The sequence below is a fragment of the Manis javanica genome, chromosome 7 (assembly GCF_040802235.1).
Source record: "Manis javanica isolate MJ-LG chromosome 7, MJ_LKY, whole genome shotgun sequence".
Classification (NCBI taxonomy): Eukaryota; Metazoa; Chordata; class Mammalia; order Pholidota; family Manidae; genus Manis; species Manis javanica.
The window spans coordinates 35869177-35890989 of NC_133162.1; the positions used below are offsets into that span (position 1 = coordinate 35869177).

Consider the following 21813-nt stretch of genomic DNA (forward strand, 5'->3'; position numbering starts at 1 on the left):
GTTTTCTCTGTTTGCTGAGTCTCTTTTGCATTGTAAATCTTTGATAATAGAGATGGAGAGATATTTATTCTCTATATAGAACTAAGCACAGAAAAACTGTTTATTTTATCTAATATTTTTCAGAACTATGCCCTTTCTTGTGATCGTTCTCATAAGAGGAGAGATGAGGTAGGCTGCTTTTATTTTAGAGATTGTTCCTCTGACATTACTCCTGTGTGAGAATTTTCTGGGAGTAAAAAAATGATCACTTGCTACTTTGCATTCTAAAACTCTAGGATTTCCTAAAGATCTCACACATCTCTGAGACCTTAAAGGAATGCTTTTGCTAGAGTGCAAAGAGGAAGTTAAAATGAATCAAAAGCTGTCCTGAGTTAAGACAACCCAGGAGATCAGTGGGTGTCCAGTGTCAGAGTGTGGCTGACCTTGCTTAATTTGTGAGGATCTGTCACCACAGCCCACATCAGGCTACACATTTATTTCTGGCTGACTTTAATGGCAGGGGATCTGTGTTTATTCTTCAGTTCATTGACTATATGGAATACAAGAAGCTTCAAGGTATGAGAACAGCATGAACTAGCATTAAAGAGAGGGCTCTTAGATGGAATCCTGGCAGTGACTTTAGCAGATGGTGTGTCCTGGAAGACAATAGGTAACATCTCAGAGCCACAGTATACCTTTCTGCAAAATGGCAATAATGATACCTAACCAGAAGGGCTGTTGTAAAGAATGGAGCTGCTAAGTGTAAAGCCTCGCGCCTGGCTAGTAGTGCCTCCTAGTTGATCAGTTGTGGTCACAGTACTCATGTTGTCTCTTTCCCTTTCCGGTCTAGGTACCTTGGGATCACAAGGCCACTAACCTACCCCGTGAGGCAGAATGGGAAATGCATGGCGAAAATGATTCTGTCCGTCTGGCTTCTTTCCGCCTCCATCACTTTACCCCCACTTTTTGGATGGGCTCAGAATGTAAATGATGACAAGGTGTGCTTGATCAGCCAGGATTTTGGCTACACGATTTACTCCACCGCAGTGGCATTTTATATCCCCATGTCCGTCATGCTTTTCATGTACTACCAGATTTACAAGGCTGCCAGGAAGAGCGCTGCCAAACACAAGTTCCCTGGATTCCCCCGCCTGGAGGAGCCAGACAGCGTCCTCTCCCTGAACGGTATGGTGAGGCTCCAGAAGGAGGTGGAGGAGTGTGCAAACCTTTCGAGACTCCTTAAACACGAAAGGAAAAACATCTCCATCTTTAAGCGGGAGCAGAAAGCAGCCACCACCTTGGGGATCATAGTTGGGGCCTTCACCGTGTGCTGGTTGCCGTTTTTCCTCCTCTCGACAGCCAGACCCTTCATCTGCGGCACTGCCTGCAGCTGTATCCCGCTGTGGGTGGAGAGGCCATTTCTGTGGCTGGGCTATGCAAACTCTCTCATTAACCCTTTTATATATGCCTTCTTCAACCGGGACCTGAGGACCACCTATCGCAGCCTGCTCCAGTGCCAGTACCGGAATATCAACCGGAAGCTCTCAGCTGCAGGCATGCACGAGGCCCTGAAGCTGGCTGAGAGACCCGAGAGACCCGAGTTTGTGCTGTAAGGTCATTTATCACTATTTTCCTTTTATTCCCCCCAACCCTTTTGTGGAACTTCTTGAAGGGTATTACAGAAAACTTTCTCATCAGTAGCTAGCTTATCTTCTGCTAAGTATAGCAGGTTTGATTTCAGAATACTAGAGACTTGAGTGCTCCACCCAGTAGAATTCTGAAAGGCAAAGATAGGTACTTAGTTGGATGGGAAGAGGAGACTGATTCACTGATGAATTGCAATTGGTGTAATTGACCACAAGGAAAGTGATGTTTCCCCTTCTTGCTCCATAAATAACATCTAAACTATGTCCAGATGTCTCCAATTGTTGTAACATTATCATTTTCATTGCTTACTTTTACATCCCGTAAAACTTTTTTGATTATCTCATCCTTCACTGATAAATATTTCTTTGAAAAAGGAAGCAAATTCACAGGCTGAAACTAAGTAACCTGACACAAGGGAGAGTGGTTGGTGTGGGGAGATGCCAGGATGTGGCAGGCTTGAAAGCATCAGAGCCTTCAGGAAGTGCTGCCCAGCTTCTCGGGAGCTGACACCTGGGAGTGCTGAGCTTGTCTAGCAGGCACCGGTGACTCTACAGGAAACCGTTGCAGTAGGGTGTTGGGGTGTGACAAAGGATGGCAAAGGGCCAGTGATGATGAGCACATGTGTGTTCCACATGTAACCCACATGTTAATGAATTTGCATTATATAGAAGGAATGAGAGTGTTGTAATTAGAGTTGTAAGCAGGTCAAGTGAAGATTTTTCTTTGAGTTTGAGGTAGGGGAGACATTGCCATGTTTGAAAGCTCATGGGAAAGAAACTTTAATGGGAAGATGGAAGATGCTAGTGAGAGAAAGAGAGCAGATCAGTGCTGGATGTGAGAAAGGAAGCATTTCTCTTTGGTGAACCTGGTGGGAAGGAATAGACCACAGAACTGTAGGCCTCTGTAGCAGGAGAAGTGCTTCTGGTATCCCCAGTTTTCAGAAGAGTGAGAGACTCAGTTGCTTAAAATAACTTACCTAAGATCACACAGCTCCTAAGTAGTAGATGTGGTCTACATCACACTAGTGCATGCTCTTAACTATCATTCACACTGCTTGACAAATGATTTCCATCTGTAGGCAGCAAAGAGCCACTGAATATTGTTGAACTGGGGACTGTAATAATCAGTTCTCTAAGAAGACCATTAGAAAAACCTATTAATAGAAGTAAGTGACGTTTATTAGTCTTACTGCAGTATAGAGGACACTTCCTTGACAGAATCTTGATAGTTTCTTAGATGAAGGAAATAAGGAAAGAATATTGATGGTGTTTTAGGACTTGGGCTAGTGACTTTAAAGTGGGGAACTGGTGAGGCCCTAGCTCAGTGGCTTTGGATTGGTGGATACAGCTCTGTGAGGGCCTTGAAGCAAGTATTTATGAGCAAACAATTAGTGTGGATAAGTAAGCTGTGTTAGTTGGTCTGCAGCCTTATCTTTTGGAGCAGCTATTTCCTGGAACAAGCAGCTAGGTTATTTATTCCTATAAACCTGATCCAGAGCTTCTTAGCACAGGAACAAGAAAGCATGTTGGTTTCACTTCTCGGGAGTAATGTGCAGAGAGACATATTGAAGGAAAGTCTCTCTGGCAGCAGTGAGAAGGGCAGATGAAATAGGAAGACTGGTGGCAGGGGGTCTAGTTCATCAGCCAGTATAGAACCTGGGAAGAACAGATGAGGTCCTGAACTGGGAAATGCCACTGTGTTCAGGCCCTTCCTACAGTCAGAGAATAATCTTATTGATTATTTTTAGCTTATAATTCACACATAATTCAAGAGTTCATAAAATGCTAGTTTTTCAAATGTCACATAAACCAGGTTCTCCAGTGAAAAATAGTAATATACCATGTTTATGAAGATTCACTCTCAGGCACTGTGCTAAGCAGACGGTGTGAATTCTGTCACTTAATCCTTAAGACTTAATGAGAGGTTGGTTTTCTTCATCTCCATACAAGATGACAAAACAAGACCTGGAGAGATTGAATAATTGTCCCAAAGTCATATATGCGGAGGGTAATAGAGCTCGATTTGAGCCCAGGAAATCTGTGTTCAAGTGCTTTCAATTTCCACACTTCCATGCCTTTTATAGAAGCACATCAGCTAACATAACATCCAACAGTATTTGCCTCTGTGTCTTTAGCTTATGTGGAGACTTGGTATTGCTTTCCTATTAGTCTAAGACAGGGGGTTCAGCAAACTTTTTCTGTGAAGGGCCGGATAATGTATATTTTAGGCTTTGCTAGCTATAGGTCTCCACTGGAACTACTTATCTCTGCCTTTGCAGTAAGAAAGCAGTCATGGACACAAATAACCAAAAAAGTATAGTAGCATACCATACTGGATTTGACCCACAGGTCATAGCTTGCTGTCCTCTGGTCTAAAAAAATGACTGTCACTTCATGATCTCTCTCTCTCCATTTGAATTTATAGTTGTAGACTAATAAAATCATTTGGGATGGCTGGCTTAAATATCCATTAAATTCAGGAAATCTCTAATGAGACAGTTGGAATAGCTGCTATTTTTTAAATTCTCTATACCAGGAAGCTTTCTAGTCAGTTCCAGTGTGGGAAAACTCATTTTTAAATCCTTGTCTATAACTGCTATGAATTGAGGAGGATATAGGAAACTCCTGATGTCTTTCCTGCCCCAGTACATATATTCCTGCTGGAAAGAACATACATAAACAGACACATGTGCACATTAGCCCTTTCTCTAATAACACAGAAAAGTGGGGACAGGAAATGCTTATAAAACTCAAAGGAGAGGAAAATAACTCAGAGCTCACCTAACCCTGGTCAGGGAAGACTTCCTGAAGGATATGGGGTCACATGTGTCTGTGAAGGTGGCCAGAGCACTTATAACTAGAGGAAAGTAGAAGTGGCTTTCCAGGTGAAGGGACCAGTGTGGGGCCTTGTGAAGAGGACAGTCAGGCTGAGACTAAGCATGTGGAGGAAGGTTTAAAGATCACAATGAAAATGCAGGATGAAATTAAATTATAAAGGATCTTCTATTCCAGTCCCAGGAATTTGGGATGAAGTGTAGACAAGTGGCTCTCAATCAGGGGTGATTTTGCTTCCAGGGGACATTTGACAATATCTGGAGACATTTTTAGTTGCCACAACTGGGGGAGGGGGAACCTAATGCATCCAGTAGGTAGAGGCCAGGGATGCTGCTAAACAGCCTATAAAACATGGCAGCCCCCAGCACAAAGAATCACCTGGCCCAAGAGTCTACAATGCTAAAGTTGAGAAACCCTAGTATGGACATTAATTAGTAAGCCATTGATCAATCTCTGCAAGTAGGAGAATGGAACCACCAAGCCATGAAGACTGATTTAGTGGCACCGTGTGGGATACCTCAGAAGGCAGAGGCTGAAAGAAAACAATTTTTTCATTGGCTTGTTTTCTTCAGACACGTTTGATCAAGCCTACCACCTATAAGGCATGGTGGCAAGCATGGCAGGGGATGGAAAGATGAGTGAGCGACAGTCCTTGCCTCTGGAAGCTCACTGTCCAGGGGGCCAGGGCAGTGGGGGCAGCTAATAAATAACCAGGAACCAGAATACCCCACACAGTCCCCATGCTTCGTGGTTACATTCAACCAAACACCAGCTGGGTAACTGAAAGCAACTTGTACTGTACTAAAATCTCTGAGAGAATGAAGGGTGTCTGGTCCATGGCTCCCAGCAAACCTCGGACCCTCTGTTGCCCTGTCTCCCCAGTGCTCGCATGTGGAGCGGCCTGGGCACTCAGGGCTGCTCCCTCCAACCTCATCACCCTTGCTCCCCTCTGGCTGCTTGGGTTCTAGGCTCTTTTCCTTTTGTCCCTAACGTGGCTCTATTTTTTTCTCCTATATATTTGTTCTCTTCTTTTCCTGTGTAGACACGTTACTAGACTATATATTGCTACTTCCAAATATTTATCCATTTCTTCCCAATTTCTTGAGCAGCCTAATTAGAGGCTCATGAGTCCATCAGGCACTCAGCAAGCTTCCTTGAGGCAGGGCGTGGATCGAGGGAGGAGCCTCTAAACACTTCTGGGTAATTTCAGTTCATTAGCCTAAATAGTAATCTTTGTCACTTTTTCTTTCACAAGTATTCAAATACTGATAATTTAAAACCAAATGTGGTTATGTGATATAAGCAGGGATTCTATTTTTTCTGTTTAATTTGACGGCTTTATAGATTTGCTTTGAATTGCTTAAATTGCTTTGAAGTGTCATATTTTGATGATTTGTTCCTTGACACCATTATTGTGAACAGTATTGAAAAGCAGTTCCTAAAATGCCTCCATATAAAAGAATTTCATTAAATTGTTCCTAAGTAGCTCTTCTTTTCCCCCTCTTTCCTACTCCTTGGAGACTGTATTGTCTTTCTCTTCAAAGAGCTTCTCCTGCTCCCTGTCGGTTGCAGTGCTTGAGCCTTAGCAGAGTAACTTGGGTTCCTGCCAGGATTTCTGTCAATATGCTGCTCCAGAGTTTGTGCTAACTCTTTGGATGTCAGGGTGATTCTACCTTTCTTTTATGGAAAATGCTGATTAAAAAAGTAAAACAATAGGGGCCTCAGTAGAAATTGGAAGAAAACATTAAGGCTCTTGGAGCCCCGGTGTCTATGGTAGGATTTTGCTATAAAGCCAGAAATAAAGAGTTTGCTGTTTCTTGGATTTTTTTCCCCCATGACAGTATTTTCCTCATCATTAACTGGCTGGAATTCAGCACTTTATTTTTATTTAATCATCAGTTAGTAATAATAATAGCTTGTTTACTTCATATTTTGCAGTTGTCTATATTTTAACTTTGGAACTTTCCTCTCTTGAGGAAAGGCAGAAAACTGACCTTTCTTGGTTTTTCTAGTATTTTTTGTTTGTTTTTTTAGTGGATAATGAATACACATAGCACAAAACAAAATCAAGCAGTACAGATGGATATACAAGAAAAATAGGCTTTGGAGGGGATGGATGTCTTAGGGAGAAAATATCCATGGTGGAAATCATGGAGGAAGAAATTTGGGGGTAGGTCTTGAATAAAGAGTAGGACTTTAACCAGAAGGGGTGGAGGTGGGCTTGGGGCTGCTCAAAGCAGAGGGAGCAAAGGGGCATAGAGGTGGATGAAGGTAGACAAGGAACCTGGGGTGTGTCTTTAGCAGCCCCTGGAAGCTGGGTGGATTGGGGTCAGCATGGAGGGCTGGCAGGCAGCGTGGGTGGGAGGAGAGATGAAGGCTTTTGAGCAGGAGTGAGACCAGGACTACAGCATAAACAGAGGTTCGTAATAGGGGAGGGGAGATGGGCTAGGAGACCAATGCAAAGCAAGGTCTCTTGTCAGGAGGGCCAGGGCTAGGAGGGTACCACTGAGGCCAGGGAAGAGGCCACGGGTGTCTGGACATTTGGGAGTTGACTAGCAGGTGGGTGGTGAGGCAAGGGAGACAGGAGCTGGTGCTGCAGCTTGAGGCCTGGAGGGGTTTAGTGCAGTTCATGACCTGTACTAGCAGAGCCGCAGTCAACCTCCTTCATTCTAAGAAGAGGCAGAGCCCCCAGGCTGAGAATATGTGTAGGCACCATCTGGGACACCACCTGTTTCCAGTGTCCACTCCCAGACACAAGGAGCCTGGAGTCCTGGGTCTGAGTGGAAGCATGGTGCTTCTCCTTAGATGCCACAGTGTGAGGTAAGGGACAGAGAGAGGTGGTTTCTTATGGAGAGACTGGTCCTGCCACAAGGAAAACCATCTGTCAGGTCTTGATAACCAAGTGAGAGGGGCATTTTCATTGACCAAGACTTTTCCCTGATTTGTGCCACTTCTGTAAATCTAAGAGGAAGGAAGTGAGGGAGGTGGGGTTTCTTGGTCTGCACGCAAGGCTTCCTAGTATGCACTCTCCTGCATGTGAAGGGGAGACCGCTTCTCATTAGCAGTCATTGTTATTCTTTTTAGTTAGGGCAAGTGTAATAGTATTTTGCAAAGATTCTTGAAAGTAGAGCCATTTTTGGGTACACCTATATTATAAAAGTGAATTTTGAAGTGGGTCATCTGGGGATGATTTGCAAATAAATTGAGGTTCTGGCAACCAATAGAAGGGATAAAATTTATGAAAAGAGACACAACACTTTTTCTTTTTCTTTAGAGATGCTCATAACTCCTGAGAAGCCACAAATTATACAAATTCCTGAATGCTGTGAATATTAAATCCACCCACCACAAAATGAAAACTCATGTTAACAGTTCTGCTAAGTCATTTTCTTGTCTACTCTCTCTGTCTCTCTCTCTCTCTCTCTCTAGGCAAAACTCTGACTACTGTAGAAAAAAAAGTCATGATTCATGATCGAAAGTGGATTAATGGAGATGAAATAAACAAGGCAAGATAGAGGTGGAAACAACGAAATCATTTGCTGAGACTGCAGAATGGAATGCAGCTTCTGTCCTTTCTTGATGACTTAAACATGACAAGCAGGGTGATCTGTTGTACAAAGTATATTATGAGGGAGATGGTGACCTCTCCTTTTTTCCTGTGGCTCAGTGCTGTTGTGTGCAAATGCACGCAGTTCTCCGTGTAGGACAGCCAGATCAGCTCCACAGTAAGTGCAAGAACAGAACTGAGTTCCAGAAAGGAAACAGTTTCCGGTGCTTATGTCCACATCCATGCAAGTGGAAGAAAGTTTCATTGCACACTTCCTGTGCTTCCAAGTCTAGGCGTTGTGGTGAATATTCAGGAATCATTCATGAGACAGAATGTATTTTACTGTAGGAACAGAAGAGTGTTTTTCTAAGCAAACTGCAGTAAGCATAGTGTTGAATATGTTGCATGTCCATGTTAGAAAACAGAATCCTGTCATCAGCTAATACAAATGATCTCCCAGAGCAGTGTCTGTTTAAAGCGTCTGTCAAATAGTTCAGCTTTTTGCAGGGTCCCTGTGACTTCCCTACCAACGTACTTCCTTTGTTAATGTACTCACTGTTATGGCATATCTCAGGAACAGATCTCAGGATGGAGAGAATCATAAAACCTGACTGCAGCTTTCTCTTGCACTCACTTCTTCTGAGGGGTCCTGCAAGGTGACCGGACTCCTTCTGTGAGGATTTTTACCTGGATGAAGAGCGAGTGCCCCCTAAATGTACTGTATGTTACCATGGTTTTTGGCACAGAACTTTTGACTATCGTTCACACACAGGTGCAGTGGGCTCACGGGCTGGTCCATAACTATGTGTTTTTCTGGAAGGATGGGAATAAAGGGGTTTCCCTAAAAACCTGTGATGCTTCTGGGATGGAACATCAACGTGTTAGCTCTCATTGCACAGCACTGTATTAAACCAAATTGTGTGAATAAGAGGTCACCTGGGCCACTGCTGAAAATGCTCCAGAGCACCAGTTGTTTCTTTCAGAGGGTTTATTTTTGTGTTCTCTGTGTCTTAAATCAAATGTGTGCCTGGCCGATTCTGTTCTCCCCTCTCTCGCTTTCCAAAGTGGTAGACATTAAGGGCAGGCAAGGAAACAGAAAAGTCCCTTTGTGGGCAGTATTTTTTTTTGATGGTTCTGTCTAATACTTATGAACTAAGGAGACAGAGAGACAGAAGAGTACCTCTAAAGGGAAAAAATGAATGCAAACCTTCATCTGATAAAAGAAAACTGAAAAAGAATATTATTTTCCTACAATAAATGTAGCTATTCTCTCACAAGGCAATGCGGAATTCCAATGTGGATTGTGGATTTCTTCCAGCTTTCACTGACATAGTTCTTACCACACACCGGGAAGGGTCTTACCTTTCCTGGAAGGGGAGGTGGGCACGTCCTTTCAGACAAAAGTTGTACAAATTCCTGAACCGCAGATTTGCTAAAGTGACTGTACATATTTACATTCATAATTTAAATGGTTAATTCTGGTCAGATAAATGTTGTTAAAATTGAAAATGTTTTATTACATTATATCAAATAAAGTTTATTTGTAGCTGTAATAAAGCAACTAAAATAATGATTTTTAATTGAAGGTCTGATGTCATAAATGTTGCTATATATAGAATGGCAGAAGGGCAAGGTTTATATATTTCCTAAAATTCTCACAGGTAGTTAAGACAGTTCTGTAATTAATTGCATTTCACTGTGAGGATTCGTCCATTTTGTAACTTTTTTTTTTTTAAGACTGACTGCCTTGATTTGGTTAACGAGCATTTATTTAGACTCTTGCAACATTGGGCACTCTGCACACTGAGGGAACAAAGATGGGTAAAGCAAGTCATTACTTTTAAGGAGTTTGCCATCAGATAGAAGGTACACACTTCTCAGATTGTCATCCTACAGTGCAATAAGTACCACAGTAGTTTGCAGGGAATGGCATGTTTCCTTCCTGTAGTATAGGACAGGGCATTATGGTTATTGGATTGATTAAAGTTTTCAAATGGGTTGGTTTAATAAGTTTATTAGGACCTTAGTTATTCAAATTGGCTCTTTGTCCTGCCTGACTCGAATGCCTGGTTATTGAACTCTCTGTTTCATTCTGGCTACAGGGACTGCATGTTGTACATGTGCTTTACATGTATGACAGCCAAATAAAATGAAAAGGTAGAAATTGAGAGAGACTAAGAAAAATATCAAACAATTTATACTACCTCACATATGGCATAATCTGTGCCAAAGGCCCAGCTTTTTTTTTTTTAACTAAGAATTGGAGGAATCACTCAAATAAACATTTTATGTATATTTTTATGTCTGTTCAGTAAGAATGACTGTTATGACTAATTTCTCTTCTTTAGGTTATCAGCTGTCATCTGGCAAGGCTAAGTATTGGGAAGTGATGCTTGGGAAGTAAAATACTTGTAAGAGATAACTTAATGACTGGTGCCTTCATATTTTGCTTTATTCTGTAAATATTAAGTAGGAGGCACTCATAGTGTTCCTAGATTTTCTGGAAACTATTACATAATTCTTAAAACATTTACCATGGTGTTGTACTTGAGATGCTTGTATGTTTTTGATGATCATGTTTTCGTGTAATTTGATAAAGTTCATTGATTATAGGCATGAGATCAATGTATGAATAGAAAATTCAGATAATCTGTTGAATAGTTTATGCTAACATAATAATTGTATGAATTGACGTCTGGAAATAATGGAAATTTTCCTTTCAGCATCTTGGTTGGTAACAGAGTCCTTACTTTAATGGATAGAAGTGTTTACAAATCCTGCATTTTTTAAACAGTTCATCCTCTTTCCCATCTCAGGACCTTTATACATATTTTCCCCCTATCTGGAATATTCATCCTGTTCTCAATTATTTATTTAATGTATGTCTTCATCTTTGTTTAGTAATTCTTCAAGGGCATGGACCATGTCTGTTTTCCTTACTAGTATCCCTACCCAGCACCTAGCATTGTGTTTGGATTGTATATAGTAGATATATGATAAATATGTCTTAATTGAAAGGAAGGGAAAAGGAGTGAGGGGTGGAAGGAGAGCTAGAGTTGCTGTGGAACACTTTGTAACTTCCAGATGTGGAAATTGAGGTGTGATCAAGTGACATGTGCAATGAGTGGGAGGTGAATTGCTGGAATTAAGCTCTTCTGTGTCAGCTCGGGGCAGGCCCTCCACTACATGGTGCTGCTTTTGCATGAATTTCTCATATCAAGACAGCGACCATTTCTTAATTATCTGCACTGGTAGAGCAGAGCTGTGCATGTGTTATGGCCCATATGTTGAAACTTGTGTATCTACAGCTAGCCAGACGGCCCCTAACAGCACACAAGGAAGCCATTTGGAAACTTTCAGAGGGTCAGTGCAGTTTGAAAGCACTGATAGCAGTGCATATTGTGATGATACTCTTTAGATTCTAAGCAGTGTGGGTCACAAGAGGAAAGCCTTTTTAGATATTATGTGGGAAGCATGCAGACCTTGAGAACCAGCTCAGGGGATCTAGTGCCCAGAAACAGTCTAATTGGATCTGTCTTTAAACTTGCTTTGTCTACACTTTCTCTGAAGAGGAAAAGTAATTTCTTAAGTAGAAATACTTTGCTGTTTAAGCTCCAGCTAGCTAAATAAAATGAACAAAAAGTTGTGCTTATGCAGTATAAGCAGCAAAGATGTGATGTGATCATCAATAAAAATGTAAAAGCAAAATTTACTTAGGCTAATCTGAAGCAGAAGATGCGAGAGGTTGACAATTATCAGAAGTAGACTTGCAGATAACAATTATATTTGGTGTTTGGCATTTTAAAGAAAGCCGAGTTGAAGGAACGAAGACGTCTTGTAACTATGACTCCCTGGACAGACACACATGAAATCTGAGATTCTCTTCAAACTATAAAATTTATGCTTGGACATTCTGAACCAAAGGGAAGACACTGGACAAGAAATATTCAAGACATGAAACCCTAATCCATGATTCTTTCTGTAAGAAATTCATCCATTCATCCATTCACTCATCCATTCAAATAAATATCTGCTAATATGACAGAAGCTGTCTAAACTGTAGAGCCCTGTGGGAAGTAAGATAAAACTGGTCTCCATTCTTATGAAGCTTAAACTCTAGCAAGGAAGCTGAAGCTTACACAATTGATTATAATAAAATGTGATGAGTATTATGATAACACAAGTGCAAGGAGGTTCAGAAAGAAATGCTGACTTCAGTGTACTGATGTAAATATTAAATCTCAGTGGAGGAGAGAAGTGGTAATTCAAAATGGCAGATGGTAGGAAATATCTAGAATTTATCTTTGTTGGATATTATGTAGTATTTTTGGTTACAAATTACCTTTCTTAATAAGATTTTGATTGAGCTATTATTAAAATGCTGTTTATGCTCACAGTGTCACAGGGGGAGAGATGGTGCAGAGCAGTGATGAGAGGCAATAGAAAGTCAGCTGCAAATATAAGTTTGTCATGGATGATTCACAAAGTGGATAAGGCACTCAGTGAGATATAACCATATCCACAGAGAATTTCAGAGCTAGAGCATCCCATGGCTGAGTATCTGTTTAGCAGGTGAGAAAAGGCTGAATTGAGGCTCTATTTTGTCTGAATTTGTTCTCAGGAGTATGGTATGTATAGTGCAGTGCTTTGCAAACAATCTTTGGTGAAGAAATTTTTTAAAAATCTGTTGCATAGCTATGCATTTGAAAAAAATAAAAATGGATTACAAGAAAAGTGAAGTGAAAAATTCAAAACAGAAGTTCAGTTTTTTCTTATTACATTCAGGAGATATAAAATTACATTTCAGTAAATATGGTCAGAACAAACATAGTGTGGAGAAAAAAAAATCACAAAAACTGGCTATCATCCACAATAGTGGGCAGCTACTCAGGAAAAACCTCTCAGTTCCCTGGCTGAGAAATAACTGTAGCATAATCATTACATGTGTGGGACACTAAGTGTGCAAGGCTTTTCCACAGTATGATATAGGGATATATAGGGAGGGTGAGGACCAGAATGGACAGCTGATTTCTGAGAACTATGCCTGGGCAGTATCAGTGCTGAGACCTGACCTGCACTCATGAATCAGTCTTTAAAGAATTGAACTCTCCCCCTGTGTCTCTGCTCTTTAATGATCTACATTTGAATTGAATCCAGAATGGTGACCTGAAGGTGCTGAAAGGTATTCAATTTTTAGAATTATTATATGAACTAAAATGTTCTTAAATAAGGCAAAGAGCATGCTAAATTTTGACAGTGTTAACAGAGTTTGAAGGTGGGAGGTTGTGATATTACAAATGTTAATATCACTACCTTATATCTTAGATTCAGTGTTTTCTAAACTCCACTGTGAGTAGACCATACCTCGGGAGCATGCTGAACATGATTACTGGGCCCTATTTCCAGAGATTCTGATTCATTAGGTTCTGGGGTGTGGTGGAGGGTAAAGAAGGGATTTTACCAGTCCACCAGGTCATTCTGGTACAGCTTCTCTGGGTTCCACATGTTGAGAACTGCTATTCCCAAACATGCTTGCAAACTGAATCATCTAGCTGATCTGTGCAATTAGTGTGGAAACATATGGTTAATATGAAATAATAATGTTTAACTCACTTATACATGGTTATAGAATCTTATCAGAGAAATACACAGGATACTCTCAATCTGTCTCCTACATATACCCTTTAGTACTCAGCTGCCTACTGATGGTACAAAAATCCAGCAAGCTTGTGGAAGAAAATAATCCACAGATCACCTTAGATAGTTTTCAGTTGTATTTGAACACATATGGATCTTAGGTTTAGGTGCAGACCTAGCTAATTCCTATATTATTGAGTAAGTCCTGGCGTGAACTAATTAATGTTGTCACTAGCACAAAGTCAGCCTGAGAATCACTGTATGACATTTCTGTACCCATGGCAAGTAGTTGATCAAATGTTTGTCAACACAACAAAGATTAGATCTTTGTAAAGATACATGTTGAATATTAGCCTTTGAGAATAAGATGTGGACCTTGGCAAAGGTCCACTCTTTCCCTATGTGTATTAGGGCAGTGGTTACTACAGCTCACACTAAGTGTTTATTACTCATCAGTCATTCTGATAATCCTCACAACAACCTTAAAAGGTTGTTACCTCCCTTTAGGGTGAAGGGACTGAGGCTCAGGGCCTCAAGGACATTAACTTGTAAGTAGCAAAATTGAGTTTTCCATCTAATGTGTGTTTTCCATACATCCTCCCTCCATTCCACAAAGTGCCTCTCGGTGGTTATACTGACTGGTTTTGTGGGCCTGGAAATATGCATCTGAACTCTGAGAGTCTCCAAATACCTCTTCTTACATTAAATACCCTAAGCAGTTGTTTAAATCCCTGATAATTGTGAAGGGAGCAAAAAGTTGTGATTCTTGCTTCCTTCCTATTCTTAGATTCCTCCATTTCTGGTACTTGTGTCTCAATGTTTTCTCTTTGTTGTGTGTTTCTATTGCAGGCTGCCTGTGACAGTTACTTTTATATGTCAGTTTGACTGGATCATGGGATGCTCAGATATTTGGCTAAACATTATTTCTGGGTGTGTCTGTGAGGGTGTTTCTGGATGACATTACCATATGAATCCATAAACCAACCAAATAGAGCATATTACCCTTCTAATGTGGTGGGTCTCATTCAATATATTGAATAGATCTGACTAGGACTCGAAGGTGGAAGACAGGAGAATTCACTCTTTGATTGCTTGAGCTGGGACATTTGTTTCCTGTCCTTGGACTGGGACCATTGGCCCTCTTGTTCTTGGTCTTTGAACTTGGAACTACTACTGGCTTTTCTGGATCTCCAGCTTGCAGATGGCAGATTGTGGGATTTCTCAGCCTCCATAATCACACGAGCAATTCTTCATAATAAATTTCTTTTTATATTAATAAAATTCTTTACAAATATATCATTAGGATATTGGCTTATATGCATATAAAAATATACATGATACATATTAATAACCATATATATATGCTATATATATATATATAATAACCATATATATATGCTATATGGTTCTGTTTCTCTGGAGAACTCTAATGCACTGCCCTAACTGCCCTTGCTCTATGGAGTGCACCCTCTGTATTTTCCTCATTAAAACTTACCTGTCATGTGTCCCATTCTCTTATCCTTTGCTGTCTCTAAACTGTTAGCCATTTAGTCAAATACACATTTAATCCATTATTCAGAAGCAGGGTCGCCTTGTTAGAAGGTCCATTGTCACAATGAAGCAAGCAGTTGCTTGGGTAAATGTCTGAACGTTGATAGAAATTTCAGATAGTATGATGAGTTGGTGGTGGTGATAGCAACTCAAATCCTACCTGTGTGCTTCCTTCACTGGCTAGGATGCTGTGAGCCATACAGCTATTTAGTTATTTACAGACCTCTCCTCCTCCCTGGGGCCCCTGAAGCTGAAAACATGCTGTTATTCAAATCCAGCTGTGGAACTTGGGCCAGGTCTCTCTCCCATCCACTTGGAGTCAAGAACTGAGGGGATTCCCTACTTTTTGGAAGCAAAAATGAATGAGGGCAATTAGGTAACAGCTGAGATCTGTCAGGGAGGTCTGGCCAGTTGCCCCTTCCTGGTCTTTGTGGTGATCTGCTTCTATGAGATGCTTCAGCTGCTCTTCCAGCCCAAGAGAGCAATTCTGGTGAAGAATGTTTACTGTCCTCCCCATTATTCCATCAACTTCCTCATCAATGGCTCTCTATGAACATTAGAATTTATTTTGGAAGTGGAGGTAAAATTAGCACACGAGCCTCTTTCTGAGTGCATGCATCAAAGACTACTCTTCATACTGCTTATCCTCTTGACTCTTAGAATTTAATTCCAACAAGCTTTTAAATATTGGCTTTTAACTTATCTGCAAAAAATAAAAGATTTAGTTAAATCAGTTAAGGGCAAATTTGGCCTAGTTCCCATTCACCCATTTGGATCATGTAACACACAGATTTTTTTTTTTGGATGAAAAACCATCCTTTAAATATTACAACATGAACTGTAGTGTGGTGTGCAGTTTTACAGAAATATCTAATATTGACTGAAATGTCATTTCCATTTCACTGCCGCAAATATATAAAAGGACACTAATTTATCTACCATTGGTGAGGACAGTTGAGAAAAAGACATTTGTTTTCTCAAAAAGAAATCAGAACCAGAGTTTTAGAGTGATCTTATTATATGTTTGATTTTCTGAAGGAATAAAGCAGAGCTTTTAAATGTTATATTTCAAAAAAATGGAAAAAGATGAAGTGTAATAAATACCCACTTAGCTATGATATTGTTTGTCATATTTAAGTCTTTATTTCTAAAAGAAAAGATGTATTATACAATTAGAGACACCTTTTCCATCCTTTTTTAGAGCTTTGTGATCATGGACAAGTTCCCAAATTCCTGTGTTTCTGTATGTCACTTACTTCGTCTGTGAAATAGGGATAATACTAACCTCATGGGCTGTTGAGAATATTAAATTAATACAATATAACGAACCAAGGACAGAGCTTGACACACTGATGCTCAGTTGTCCTCTGTCATTTTTCTTATTCCACCTTTTCAATCCCCTACTTCCCCTAGAGGCAGGCACCTTCCTGGAGTACATCCATCCAATCCATGCTTGTCTGCTTTTAATACATGACAGTAGTGTCTTTTAAAAGTTTACCTAGCTGTGTAAACTTTACATGTATTGTCATGCTGTGTGTGCTGTCCTTCTGAACCTGCTTTTTTTTCAATGCCAGGTTTTTGAGATCTTTCATATTTTATATTCCAGGTATATTATAAACATAATCTCTTAGGAGATTTTTTTTATGATTGGATTGGCAGAAGCTTCTTATGAATGCCATATATATGGACAGAAGACAACTTCTTTTACTGGTAAGTCTCCCATAGCAAGCAAAGGTATTTTTTTATTACTCTAAGAACATTCTTTTCTTTTTCCTTCTTAAAACTTTTTAAAGGTATATTTTATAATCAATAAAATGCATCTACATACTATAGAAAGCTTGATGAAGATTTAATTACCATTCCCTTGAAGTGTTGAACTTTTCACCATCTCAATAGATCATGTATATCTCCATCACTTAGTAACTCCCAAAGGTAACCAATATTCTGACTTCTATTACCATAGCTTAGTTTTGAATTTATATAAATGGAATCATATACTGTGTATTGTTTTGTGTTTGGTTTCTTTCACTTGGTGTTCCATGAGATTCATCCATGCTGCTGAGGGAAGCACTAGCTTTTGCTTTTTCAAAAATTGTCACCATCATATGGGGATACCACAGTTTATCCATTTTCTTGTTGGACATTTGGCTTATTTCCATTTGGAGACTATTATTATAATGCTGCTCTGACAATTCTTATACATGTCTTTCTATAAACATAGGTATAATTGTTGGGGCATAGACTGTATATTTTACTGAGTGGATAGATCAGTGTGTAGTCCCAGAAGCAACACAAGAGTGTCTTCCAGAAACCTTTATTTTGTTTTAAAAATTAAGGTCATCTAATATCATTGCCAATATGATAATGATATTATAATGAATTTCTCCAAAATCTTTCAATGGTAAATGCTAGGAAAAGGGAAACTGAATTCTCCCTTGTTGAGGTTGTTAGGTGGCCATACAGAGAGGATCAGAGTCAGGAGATGAGTGAGTTCTAATAACACCATTTAAATTCATGAATACTGTAGTGCCTGAGGTTCACTTCACTCTGACCTTTCCCAGTTATATGAGCTAGTAAATTTCAGTTTTATTTAAGTTGGTTTGAATTTGGTTTCTGAATCAACAACCAAGAGACTCCTGCCTAATAGAGAGCCTGTGTTGACAAGAACATTGCAAATGTTCTCTGTTCTGCTCACATGTAAAGAAGGAAAATCAGACAGTGACATGATCAAGAAATAAACTTTAATGATGTAAAGTACTGAGATTTGGAGGATTGTTTCCGAAGTTAGGCCACCCTAATAATCAAGGATGAATGTTGGACAGGAAAAAAAAGGAAAACCAATCTGATTCCACTTCAATTTCTGTATTTGCTTTTTAAAAACACAGTGAGGTGGTTAGTAGACTCTGCAATACATTTTATCTCCCATCCAGTTGTCTCAAATTCTACCACATCTTACCACCAAAAGCTCAAAGAATCATCAGGCAAAATGGAGCTATCCTCTAAAGGTGGGGGAGAGACTAAACAGCTGTCAAAGAGGAAATTCTGGGAAAATTCAAGTATGAATAATATAACATTTATAGTAGTGAAGACTTGGAAACCACCTAAACATCAAACAATAGGAAAATGGTTAAATTATGGCATAGTTGGCACTGACTATATTAGTCCCTATGCTCATGGAGCTTATAGTCTAATGGGAATCTTTTATAGACAAAAACAATAAATATGTTTTGGAAATACAGTGAAAAACTCCAGATAAGAAGCTGCATATATAGTAGTAAAATCTCAATTTAAAAAATGATATATGTAAATTATTGTAGTGTATGTGTATATACACATGTAAGTATGTTTGCATATCAAACTGTTAAGTGATTATCTCTGGATATTGACATTACAAAGAATTTTTATTAACTTTTTATACTTTTTTGTATTTTCAAAATATTAAACATAAGTACATTTTTAATAGTATGTGGGATTTAAAGATTACTCTTATCCCCTTCTTCATAATTTTCTGCATTTTCTAAATGTTAATTGAATGTAAAACTGGAAAAAAGAATCAATCAGTTCACCGTATTTGATATCACTATATACTGAGACTGCCTGCAGAAGTGGTTTTCTGACTTTAGCCTCCAGTAGTAGACTTTTTGCCTCCAATTGCTTTATAAACCTGAAATGTATGTATGTGTGTGTGTATAATCTGTTATGTGTTATATACATATATAATAATTGGGTTTTTACAACAGTGGATTATTCCCGAAGCACAAGTAATTTGCATATGCTTATCTTAATTATGTCACCATGGACTCTAATGAAATTGAGTTTACCTGCCCTTCAAAATACAAGCACTAGAATTTCATCAGATGACTTCTAAGCAAACAAATTCATTAACTTAAAATATGGAAATAAAATTATTAATAATACTGGGAAATTCTGTTCAAATGTATTTAGTAAATTTGCTGTGCTTTCCTCTTGTCAATATGGGAATCTAGAGAGACATTAAAATGCAATTTACATTGTACTTAAAGAAAATGACTTTTGCTTATTAGTAGGATACAAAGCCATTGAATGCTAACACCATCACATGTGCGGCTCCTTGAACCACCAGATTTCATCGAGAGGAGTGAGTGAATTATGGTAGGCAATTTTAATTTAGATTACTAAAACATTTCCATAGATATAGAAGTCTGAGTTGATTAAACTTTAAACTTATCTGATTATAGCACTTATTATATTATGGTTGAAGTTACAGGAAAGTACTTGAATTGATTGGATAATTATGAATAAATAGGGAAGGATATGACTTAGAAAATTTGTTTCAGTTATTTAAGTGATTGCTATGTGAAGGAAATTAAGGAGCTGAAATTGTCTTGACATTGTATCAAGTTGCCGGGCAGAAACTTCAAAATTAATGACTTCATGGTGTCTATGATGTCACAAATTTAGAAATATATCTTAATTATTTTGAGACACTGTTTGCTTAGTTTGAGATTAACAGATAAAGATAAAAATGCGAAAATTCAACTAATAGAAACATTTGGCCAGTTGAATATGGCTGGCAGGATATCTCTAGCTTATTTCCCCAGGTGTTCTTAGAGAAGTCTCCCTGCGAAGATGTCACTGGGTGTCTGAAGCAGACCTCAGAGAAGGAACCGTGAACAATTTTTCTGTTGGTTCATTTGGCCTCAGACTTGTGATTCCCATGGACAGAGGGGACCTTATCTTGTCCTATAATGTAAATACTCACAAGATAGGATTCCAGTGACTCTTTTCTTTTACCAAAGAAGGTTGAAGCCAGGTGGTTGCATCAATTCTGTGGCCACATAGCTAGGAAGAGGTGGAGTAGCAAGCCCAAGGCTGCTTGTCTCCGGCTGGGAGAGAGCAGGCTACTGTCCCTCCATGCGCTTCTTCCTCAGCCAGCTATAGGCTGTCTTAGTCTTGCAAGGCCTGCAGTATAAACCACTTTCTCTCCTCCCTGGGAACCCTTACTTCGTTGCGCTGAAGGAGTTCTGCAGTTAGTCTTCTGGTTAATGAATGTGACTAGTGGACAGTTATGCACCTAAAGTGCTGCCCTCCATGGAGGATGTTTACCAGTGATGCACTTATTTGCAACTCAAATTCAATCTGAGAGTTAAACTTCTTGGCCAAAATGTAAGAAATGAAACTTTCCTTTTTGCTGTAAAATGAACCAGAATAGGAACATGGGCTCAACATTGGGAGAAAAGTTAGAGAATGCATCTTTTTGGAGGAAATTCATTTAAATATTTTCTGCATGTCCTTGTACTTGTATTAGCTGTCTTATAAAACTCTACTGGGGTGCTGTTACAAGTTGGGATCAGTCATTCTTATAAAACTGTTGGCATCTTCATTAAAGCATGTGTTAAAGAACTCTTCCGCTTATTATGACAGACAGATATCTCCACTGGATGGACACCCACTGATTACAGCCATCAGGATGTTTGGAGTCCAGAGAGGAAAGGCAGTTACAAAGCTCTTCCTTTAACTCTGAGCTGTGCTGTCACAGCCAATCTCGGCCGCCACCCATGAGTGAAAGTTCTCAGCTCCCAGTGATGATAACCTGATACTAAACAATTTGTAGGCTTATATTTATTTCTAATATCTCTTGCTGTCTTCACTTCAAGCTTTATCCTTCTTCAGTTGCCAGGGGGAAGTTAAGTCTGAAATCAGAATTGTGTTATTCAGATCTGTGAGAGTGAAAGATTGACTGTCAGGTTTTTTAGGACATAGATAGGCTTTGCTTCCCTCTCCCTCTCTCCTATCCTTTCTTCTTCCCTCCTTCCTTCCTTCCCTCCTTCCCTCCTTCCTTCCTTCCTTCCTTCCTTCCTTCCTTCCTTCCTTCCTTCCTTCCTTCCTTCCTTCCTTCCTTCCTTCCTTCCTTCCTTCCCTCCCTCCCTCCCTCCCTCCCTCCCTCCCTCCTTCCTTCCTTCCTTCCTTCCTTCCTTCCTTCCTTCCTTCCTTCCTTCCTTCCTTCCTTAGTTTGGATATTGTATTGGAAGGATTTAAAATGTTCCATAAACTTAGTTGATAAAGCAGTGACAGGGTTTGAGAGGATTAACTCTAATTTTGACAGAATTTGTACTGTGGGGAAGATGTTTTCAAATAGCATTGCATGCTACAGAGGAATCATTCATGAAAGGAAGAGTCAGTAGATGGGACAAGCTTTGTTCTTGTCTTATTTTAAGAAATTATCACAGCCACCCCAACCTTCAGCAAGTGCCGCCTGATGAGTCAGCATTGTTAAGGCAAGTCTCCCCGCCTGCAGGACCATGACCCCCTGAAAGCTCAGATGATGGTTAGCATTCTTTAGCATGAAGTATTTTTTTAATTAGGAGATGTACATTTTTAAAGATATAATGCTATTTCACACTCAATAGATGACATTATAGTGTAAACATAACTTTTGTATAAAATTCATCTGACTCTTACTGTGACATCCATTTTATTGCAGTGTACTGGAACCGAATCTGCAATATCTCCACTGTGTGCTGGTAGAGTGTCTAGTTAAATATGACCTTGTAAAAGCATTTTTACTCCTCTTTCCTCCCTTACAACTCATCAAAAGCAAGAAGAAGAATGAAAAACAGGAAGAAAAAACCCTTCATA

At 39.5% G+C, this 21813-nt stretch overlaps 1 protein-coding gene across 5 annotated transcripts in view; it reads left to right on the forward strand.

Annotated features, from left to right (window-relative positions):
- Positions 1–21087, forward strand: part of HTR7 (5-hydroxytryptamine receptor 7) — an 89032-nt gene extending 67945 nt beyond the window's left edge. Inside the window, exons 2-4 of one of the 5 annotated variants that reach the window (XR_012133129.1) lie at positions 830–1588; positions 16802–16905; positions 19239–21087. Coding sequence is in view for 4 of the 5 variants with exons in the window: in XM_017664390.3 (XP_017519879.1) it covers positions 830–1588; positions 7890–7932 (802 nt within the window). In the remaining variant the exon portion in view is untranslated. Of the gene's footprint in view, positions 1–829; positions 1594–7889; positions 10391–16801 lie in introns of those variants that run through there. The other 4 variants (XM_073240713.1, XM_073240712.1, XM_017664392.3 and 1 more) reach the window with 4 other exon arrangements.
- The last annotated feature ends 726 nt before the right edge of the window (positions 21088–21813 follow it).